This window comes from Ictalurus punctatus, chromosome 2 (genome assembly GCF_001660625.3).
Source record: "Ictalurus punctatus breed USDA103 chromosome 2, Coco_2.0, whole genome shotgun sequence".
In the NCBI taxonomy this organism is placed as follows: domain Eukaryota; kingdom Metazoa; phylum Chordata; class Actinopteri; order Siluriformes; family Ictaluridae; genus Ictalurus; species Ictalurus punctatus.
Window position 1 is genome coordinate 39,899,503 of NC_030417.2, and position 10,000 is coordinate 39,909,502.

Genomic DNA, 10,000 nt, shown 5'->3' on the forward strand with positions numbered 1-10,000 from the left:
AGGGTTTTGTAAAATGTAAAACGAGGAAAGATTTATTCTGATCTGATTTTAAATCACAGATAACAGGCTGCGTTTTTCCTGCTGTAGTTTTCAGCTACAGTAAATAATGCATGTGTTTCAGTTGGAATATCACTTTATACGAGGACTAGAAGGCTAATAGTTTAAAATCCCTCTCCCTGCCAGAAATGACTCATTTGGGTGTAGTGAAAGATTTCTCAGAGAACTCTCAGCCAAACCCAAATACATCATGTGCAGTATATTTCCTTCCCTGTACAGGATTTCACACGCTGCTGAGTGCGCAAATAAAACAGCACTTATATACATCTTTACCTTCTGCTTATAGACTTTCAGGCTTTACTTCCCAAAGGTACGAACCCTGAAGTGTAAGAGTGTCCCTCCGTGAGCAGCTCTACACGTTAACTAAAGCCTGCTGAGTCTCAGTCTTCTAACTGCAGGAACAAAGGAAATGTAGAGACACAAAAATCTGCACAAATGAAAGGACAGTATTTTGTTAATCCGGGTTATGAAGCAGAACTCGAGCAAAAAATAATCCAGAAGTCACTTACACTAGTATCAAAATCTGTGCATTAAATGATCTATTTTTATACACAATAGAGTGAATGTTTGTTAATTATTATTATTATTATTATTATTACTAATATTATTATTATTATTATCACAACGGTGTTTGTAGTTCTGATATTACAGAAATATATCAATTAATATTTATTTACTTAGCATCCCCTGATAGCGATTTTAATAAATTGTTCCACTGGTCTGATAAAAATAAATGAAAATATAAGTATTAAACACACTGTTTGTGTGTGTGTGTGTGTGTGGGTGTGGGTGTGTTACAGTATGTACCACTTACATAATGGCAAACATCAGCAAAACAGATTAGTTCCTGTTTCACTTACGTTATAGCTGCTATAAACACTCATTCCCTCACCATCCCTCTCCTTATTCTCTTTATTCTCTCTCTATTCTCTATTTATTCTCTCTTTATTCTCTCTCTTTATCCTCACTCTTTATTCTCTCTTTATTCTCTATTTATTATCTCTCTATTTATTCTCTCTCTATTTATTCTCTCTCTTTATCCTCACTCTTTATTCTCTCTTTATTCTTGCTCTCTCTATTCTCTCTCTTCAAGTCAATAAGACAAAAAAAAAAAGAAATCCAAGAAACCATAAAGGAGTGTAAACTCTGTGATGAAGATGTGGGAAAGCATTAACTTACAGCGTTACCTCTGACTGTTATACAGCGCTGACACTGGAGACTCCTTCCACACACGTTACATAAATAAACGTCTCCGTATTTACGAAAACTTCACCATATCGTAATATGTTTTTTTAAAAATCCGTTTATTATCAGTAGAGTGTCCCTGTGAACGAGCTGTTCCTATGGAAACGATAACATATCAGAACAAGTGCGTTTATTATAAATAAAGCTGCGATGTGGAGCGACGCTGCTGTTCTAGAGAATTAATCAACACCTTCTGACCAATCACAGTCCAGAACTCAGCAGCGCCGCAGCATAACAGTATTTAATGCAGGTCTTTAATCCTGAATCTTTATGTGTTCTCCGGGATGCTGTAATAAACAGTAATGTGTATCATGATCAGAGTGACTCAGGATTCATTTATATAATGTTGTTAATTTGGTCGTTGTAATACTGTAAGAATTGATGTAATATCCTGTTTTAACCTACCGCAGTCTTGCCATGAAAATAGCCGTTGATGCTGACATGGCATTAAAAGAACAATAAATAAATCAATGATGTGTTTGTGTTGCTTTAACAGTGAACTATAGCAGTTTGTAGGTTTATAAAACCGTGTGAATGACACTTTTAATAAAAAAAGCACGATGTGAGAAACAGAAATGTAAAATATGTTTTCTTTATTGAACACCGTGTCTCGGTACAAGCCGCAGCGCTAAAACAGCAAATCAACCTGAAAATATCCGTTTATAAATATAACATTAATCAATAATCCAATAAATAATAAAGTCACACACAGGCTGTATCTTCACTCGTATTTACACTTTCAGTGCAGCTGAACCACAATTTTATGATTTATGACAAAGCAGTGGATTAAAATAAAATACCTGCATGCAGTCTGGTGGAATCACAATCACACACTTAACACACACACACACACACACACACACACACACACACACGCTTCTCTTCAGCCTCGGATGCTTTGCTAGCGGATCTCAGTGAAGTCTTTTGTCTCTGTGTGTTTCTTGGAGCGCTCCTTCGGCGCGGGTTTGTGTTCAGCACCTGTACGGCAGGGCGGCGTGGCCCACCTTGATGTGAGGTCCGAGGAGAACCCCGAGCAGCATGCGCTCACCCCAGCCCAGCAGTCTGTTGATGGTGAGGTGGATGGGTGACACTGGACTCTGGTCTCCATCCATCACCTCCAGGGCCTCCACCGCACAGCCTGAGAGCTCTCTTCCTGTCGCTTCCTTCTGGCGAGGAGTGGAACTGCACACGCTCTGTGTGTGTGACTGCACCGTCCTCCTGCCTCGCTCCCTTCTCTGCAGCCCTGACTTCACCCTCGCTTGCTCTTCTTTCGCCCTGTGAACAGCAGGAGAGCCATTCTTCTCCTCGCTCCTTCTTTTCTGCGTCCTGCTGCATCTCATTGATGTCCCTCTGCTCATCAAATGGTTTGCTTCCTTCTCCGGGCCTCCTGCCTCCACCTTGTGGGCAGTGGGAGAACTGCAGGACTGGTTCTGACTCGAGTCTGGGAGAGTTGCCCTCTGCTGGTCAGTGTGTGTAGCTGCAGCAGGACCGAGCGGTGTCAGAGACAGACTGAGGCTTTTCCGCTTCTCTGAGAGCGATGGGATGTGAAGGTGTGTGGGTTTCTGTGCCGTGGGAGTGTGTGTGTGAGAGTGTGTTTCCAGCTGAGTGCCGGCTCGTCTCTGCACCTCCACACGCTCCACGCTGAGAGTCAGAGTTCTGAGCTTGTCTGAGAGAGATAAAGTAAACTCGGGCTGGATCACGTCGCTGGAACGCCGGATGTTCTCGGCTCTGGTGTCGGCACCATGTCCGTTAATGACATCATAACTGTCCTGTTTTAAAAGACCTGTAGATGAGCTGCTATTGGTCAACTGTGTGCATGTGTTGGGCGATATGATAGGCTGATGGGTGTGTGGGGTAGCGTCGCCGCTCTTCAGAGGAAGTGTGTGCTGAAACAGCTGGAGCTGACCCAGGAAGTTAAAGTTGGGGGAGATTGTGGGTCTGCGCTCTTTCACAAACCTGCACCAATGAAAACGTGTCTGAGTTAGATCACACTTTATTCATTTCTGCTTTTAGTTGAGTTTCTGTGTTAAAGTATTCTCACAGAGCTCTTCTTCTCTTCCTAACAGTCTCAATTTCCCCACATTTTGAACTACAAATCACATTAGAAGGAGATGCGGAACTGAAAGCGAAACTTCCGCGCTACCTGTAAGCGTGATCTAGATCCATTCCCAGGCTGTACATGACGTAAGCCACAGCGAGAGCCGGAGAGCGGGAGATTCCTGCAGCGCAGTGGACGATGATCGAGCAGCCGAGAGACATGGCGCCGTCTGGAAAACACACACACATACACACACAGACGGCGCCTTCAGAAGTGCACTTAACAAATACAGCACGGACGGCAGAGACGCTGAGGCAGCAGGACGCAATGCTCTCAATCACAGCACACACTCACACACTCACTACAAATGTTAAGCACACTGAGTTCCTGCTAAATAAATGATGTCATGCAGCTGCAGTGCATCGTGGGATTGTTTTTGCTCACCGATGAAGCGCAGGGCCTGAGGGATCCACGGCAGCAGGTCGTCCCTCAGAGAGTCGTCTATGGGGATGCGCAAGTACTGAGACTGGGGAAGGAATGAGGGCTGAGGGCAGCAGCGGCTCACGCTCAGCACATACGAAATCCCCTGAGCAGACAGACAGTCCTGTGTGGTTCAGAGCAGGACGACAGGAAAGAGTGAGAAAAAAAACCTCACAGTGATCTGAACAGGATGGACTCGTTTATTCCGAAACCCAAATCATGAGGAACAAACGGAATTTCCATCAGACGTGTTTATGCAAATAGACATCATGCTGAGAGAAACTCTCTCTCTCTCTCTCTCTCTCTCTCTCACACACACACACACACACACACGGACGGATTGATGCCAATGATGATGATGATCATAATAATAATAATAAAGACACAGAATATACAATAGTAAAATCACATGATGTATATAGTTATAGTTAAATACAGATCCTACAGGTCTTCATCATTTCTATAAATAATCAATAAATATATATTATTACTGATGCATTGGCATATACTGTATACAGTACATTTTTATGTGCTTTTAAGTGCACAGCTGCAGCTCCAATATCTGAGTTAACGAACTGAAGCGAGAGAGGGAGAGAGAGAGAGAGAACATGTAAGACACTGACCTGTGTGACGTCACTCTCTGCTCCCAGGTAAAGCTGTGGCAGGATGCGGGAGAGCGGCACTCGCTCCGACTGGAACACCATCATCTACACCCAGAGAGAAAGAGAGAGAGAGAGAGAGAGAGAGAGAGAGAGAGAGAGAGAGAGCTCCATCAGTGCATCATACACCCCAGCAGGGTTCACATGTAAAATAGAGATATTACCGCTGCACAGCTGATATGTCTGCCACTACATACATCACCGATATATTTATGTTTATATTGTTTGCATTCACATTTTTCCTGTGTTTATATTTACTTACTGCAGTGATACTGTGGTGTTATTATTTGTGTGCAGCATGCAGAAGTGTATGCAACCTACTGCAGAGTCGCAGCACTCATAACAACAGTGCACACTAACAACAACAATTAATAATAATAATAATAATAATAATAATAATAACAATAATAATAATAATAATAATGCAGTAAAAATGAAAATGCAAAGAATATAAAAATTCTTGTGCACTCTACTGCAGCATTAATAACACTAGCACGCACGCACACACACACACACACACACACACACACTGAGAGAAACAGTACTGTACTCACCAAAGATGTGCAGTAAAAAGCTGCTGCTGCTGCTGCTGCTGTTGATGATGGAACTCTACTCGGAGTGTTTTTCAGAATAAAATGTTGAGTCCAGTGCAGTAATAATGTAGAAGAGATGAGTGACGCGGATTTATCCGGACACAGCGCGTGATAAGGTGTAATAATGAAGCTCGCGCTCGGTCTCGCGCTCGCGGTGTTGTGTTGTGTTGTGGTGAGTCGCTGCTGTAGTCGGGGTCTAATACCTGCTCGAGGCACAGCAGAAAAAAACATGACGTAATCCCTATTCCTCGCGCTAAGAATAGCACAATGCGGAGTGATGTCATCTTCAGCCAATCAGCTGCGAGGTCTGCTCACGGGCACGCGCGCGCGCGCACTCTGGTTTCCTCCGCCTCGGCATTTTTCCCCTATGGAGCGAGAATTGGTCGGAATTCTCTGCGCATGCGCAGTTACACCCAAAGCCGAAGTGGGAAGTGTTATAAAGTGAGAATAATTAAGTGACATTAGAGGGAATTCGGGGTTTGTTTGTTTTTTGGTAGTAAATGATTTATTCCAGTCTGAAATGTCTTCAAGTAGAAATTATTTTTAATCGATAAAATCCGTCGACTGCATTTTTTTAAATTAACCTACAAATATAACTATTATTTCTCTGACATGTGCACATTCTGAAGGAAAAAACCTGAATATAAATGTCGTGATGGAAGTCAAACTAGTTACTGATACTTAGAGTTGTGTCTAGTGGGAATTCCGACTCGTATCAGTGAGTCAGATTGGATCAGCTCTCCAATAAGAGTCGACTCTTTCGGCTCATAAGCGACTCACACTAGCAAGGCATGCCGGATCTACAGGTGCAGCTCAAAACATTAGAAAATGGTGGAAAAGTTCATTTCCCCCGTAATTTAATTCAAAAAGTATGACCTTCATATATTCTAGATTCATTACACATTAATGTCAACGATAACGGTTTACAGCTTACAGAAATCAAAAGTCCAGTATCTCAAAATATTAGAATAAAGAATTTATAATACAGAAATGTGGACCTGATGAAAAGTATGTTAATTCATGCGCTGATACTCGGTCGGGGTTTTAATCCTTGTGCAGGAATTACTGCATCAGTGCGGCGTGGCATGGAGGCGATCAGACTGTGGCACTGCTGAGGTGTTCTGGAAGCCCAGATTGCTTTGATAGCGGTCTTCAGCTCGTCTGTATTGTTGGGTCTGGTGTCTCTCGTAGATTCTCTATGGGGTTCAAGTCAGACGAGTCGGCTGGACAATCAAGCACAGTAACACCACGGTCACAAACCAGTTTCTAGAAGTTTTGGAACTGTGATAAAGATAATGAGTCTTTATTTGTCACAAAAAACATTACAGCACAGTGAAATTCTTTTCTTCCGCACACCCCAGCATATTAGGAGGTTGGGGTCAGAGCGCAGGGTCAGCCATGATACAGCGCCCCCTGGAGCAGAGAGGGTTAAAGGCCTTGCTCAAGGGCCCAACAGTGGCAGCTTGGCAGTGCTGGGGCTTGAACCCCCGACCTTCTGATCAGTAACCCAGAGTCTTAAAAATCAAGTCATCACTGCCTCACCTGTAGGCAGGTGCCGAGTCCTGCTGGAAAAGGAAATCAGCATCTCCATAAAGCTCATCAGAAAAAGCTCATCTAAAATCTCCTGTTGGACGCTGCATTGACTCTCGACTTGAGAAAACACAGTGGACCAACAACAGCAGATGACATGACACCCCAAATCATCACTGACTGTGGAAACTTCACACTGGACTTCAAGCAGCTCGGATTCTGATCCTCTCCACTCTTCCTCCAGACTCTGGAACCTTGATTTCCAAATGAAATGCAACGTTTACTTTCATGTTCCCCGTGATTGTGGTGGTGTACTGAACCACACTGAGAGATTAAAGGCTCAGGAAACCATCACAGGTATTTCGATTTAATTCGTTGATTAGAGTCTTCTCAGGTCGACATTTCTGTATTATAAATTATTTATTCTAATATTTTGAGATACGGGGTTTTTGACTTCCGTGAGCCGTAAACCGTAATCATCGAGATTAAAACAAAAAAAGGCTTGAAATATTTCACTTCATGTGTAATGAAGTATATGAAAGTTCCACTTTTTGATTAATTTACAAGAAAAAAATTACTTCTCCACGATATTCTAATTTTTTTTAAGATACACGTTCACATAAAAGATCCGGCTCAATGAACCGACTCGTTCGTAATCGACACACCACTAGAGTACTGAGGTAAATTAGCCTGTATCGTAACTAGTCGGCTAAATTGTAACTAATATGGCTAGATGCTCCTTGAACACATTATAATTACGTAACAATGATACAAATAATCCACGAATGTAAAGATAACATTAGAGAACACACCATGACACACGTTTGGGAAAATAACAGTAGCGCTGCTGACAGAAATGAAGAGAGTTCCTCTAAAGCCTTCGTGTTTCAACATTTCTTTCTCTTTTTGAACATTGTGTGATTAGCGAGGTTGTATTCACCTGCTAATGTTCTGCTGACCGTGTATTCTCCCCAGCTAACCAGACAGTCCGTTTCCTTGGTAACGTCCGTATCATGCGCAAGTATCGCGAGATTTGACAGCGTTTGACTTCGCCAGCAGAATCAGTTTAAAAATAAAAACACATCCAGGATCCTGCTTCGAGACAGAACAGGACGCGATGTTTCTCTGAAGCCACGTAATAATGATAATAATAATAATAATAATAATAATGATAATAATCATCATAATAATATCATGTTCAGTGGTGTAGTGAAGTCTGCGTGGCGGTGTGTACGCGCCCCCTGGCGGTAACAGTGCGGACACGTCACGGGTTTTCCACATCAGAGCCTCTCAGACTGGTTTATTACTTCCTGTTGAGATTTTTTTTTTCTTCAAAGTTATTTCCAGTTGGATTTTTTTTCCCCATCCTTGAAAGCCCTGACGATGCAGGAAGTGACGTCACGGCGTCTACAGTTAAAGACCGTGCGGAGTGTAATGGCAGGTTTTAATTCTAACTCTGTAGATATTAGTATACATACAGAACAGTTTTAATATTTTCACTATGAGAGAAGCAACATGCTGAGAGGACTTCAGTACTTCAACAAACTGCAGAAATAATACACTATACACATCTACATCACACAGGTATCGCTTGGCTCAGTAACATCATTGGTCCCGTAAACTAGTCACGATATCATTCACAATTATAATATTCTACAAATCAAACCGGAAGTGTGTTATCATCCAAAAGGTGTGTGGTGATGATGCCAAACTGGAAGCTATAAACTTTCATTACTTTTATAACTCTAGTGCATAAATGATTAAAGAAAACATTAAACACAGAACATCTCCTGTCTGATCCACTAGTTCAGGGGCAAACAGACTGTTTACCTTCCTTTATTTACTTACATTAACACTTATGTTATTGTTCCACATATGTAGCAGATGTGCATTAAAGAGAAGCTGTCTTCATGTGCACATCGCCACCTTCATCAGGACAGACAGGCAGGCAGACAGACAAGAGGAGGCGCTGATGGAGTATATGGCATAGTTTACTTTCACATTATTCAGTACAGAGTAAATTTCATCTAACACAGGTATCTGACAGGTTCAACACCGATAGACTGGGGCTGCATTAGCTAGCGGATACTGCAAAGACACACACCCGCACACACACACACACACCATGACAATGATTCTACACTACAATGACAAAGTCCCATCGTGGCAGCGGTGCAGTGAGGGGAAACAGTGACTTCATTTAACTAATGACATAAATGTCTCATAAATCTCCAATAAATTCCCTCTCTCTCTCTCTCTCTCTCTCTCACACACACACACACACACACACACACACACACGTCACTGTGCTGTTCCTGTATGTGTGACTGACAGCTGGAAGCTGCTTTTATCCTGTAGGTCTGTCACACATTTCACTCTAATCTCTCTCTCCTCTCTCTTGATGTGTGTGTGTGTGTGTGTGTGTGTGATTTAAACAGAGCTTGTTCAGAGGGGGGAGTTTGTGGTAGTTGTGTGTCTCTGATGGCGTAGGGATACCGCAAACCCTTCAGGAAAGGGTAAAGGAACTGGAACTTCTTTTTACTGAGTTACTGCAGCATGTGAAAGTTAAGGTTTAAAGATTAAAAGCCCATGAGAACAGATTGGGGAAGATTCTCACAGGCATCTGTGTCACCCAAACACCGCCACTGTTCCTGTGGAGCGGCTGCAGGTTCGAGTTTCACTGTTTAGAGTCGCGCAATCTGAACCTTTACTGAGGCCAACAGCTGCATTTACATTTCCGTTATTACTGAATTTGGAGTAAACGGGATTTCTGCTCTTATCAGTGCAGTCAGAATACAGACTCAGTTCTGATCTGTAATCTCACACACACACACACACACACACACACAGGAGTTAATGTTGTGGTGTACTCGGAGTATTTGTGTTCTAAACGTTAGTGTTGAGAGATAAGTGCTGTTACAGTAACGCAGCTGAAGCGGATCATCTGCGTGGACGTCAGTGTGTATCAGCACTGACATTAAACAGTTCTCCCTGCTCCTGTAATGTTTATCTCCTGGTCCTGTACGGTCCTACACCCCCACGCCTGCGTACGCGACACACTACACATTTAATCGAATGCCTGAAAACGATTCCTTCCACAACACAACTATCAAAACTAAGAAAAAGAGACAGAAACACAACCAAAGAGCAGCCGTCGTTTTTACATTTATATTTTAAACAGGGAATGACTTCATTAACCACGGTTATAATCGAGTGAGAAGTGTGCTAGATCAGGGACGGGTCTACAGACGCCTCGGTTCTCTCCACGCCTGTACAGTGCACTGGCCTGCACTCGGTTTCGTGGAACCTCGGGGTCACGGTAACGACACGACACACTCAGAACCCCACACACGTCCCACTGAGTGCCATCGGCTCTGGAGAGAGCGAGAGAGGGAGGA

At 42.9% G+C, this 10,000-nt stretch overlaps 2 protein-coding genes across 4 annotated transcripts in view; both read right to left on the minus strand.

Moving 5' to 3' along the window:
* Positions 1 to 1,878: 1,878 nt before the first annotated feature.
* si:ch211-195b15.8 (dual specificity protein phosphatase 8) lies at positions 1,879 to 7,623 on the minus strand. The gene is made up of 6 exons (XM_017495259.3): positions 7,415 to 7,623; positions 5,034 to 5,275; positions 4,444 to 4,527; positions 3,785 to 3,944; positions 3,446 to 3,569; positions 1,879 to 3,258 (listed from the first exon to the last, which is right to left on the minus strand). The coding sequence occupies exons 1-6, from the start codon at positions 7,494 to 7,496 to the stop codon at positions 2,274 to 2,276; spliced, it is 1,677 nt and encodes a 558-aa protein (XP_017350748.1). The 5' UTR covers positions 7,497 to 7,623; the 3' UTR covers positions 1,879 to 2,273.
* Positions 7,624 to 8,575: 952 nt separating this feature from the next.
* Positions 8,576 to 10,000, minus strand: part of ap2a1 (adaptor related protein complex 2 subunit alpha 1) — a 32,164-nt gene continuing 30,739 nt past the window's right edge. For all 3 annotated transcript variants that reach the window (XM_053676789.1, XM_053676793.1, XM_053676790.1), the window contains one exon: positions 8,576 to 10,000. This exon is cut by the window's right edge and continues 655 nt beyond it. The gene's annotated coding sequence lies outside the window, so the exon portion shown is untranslated.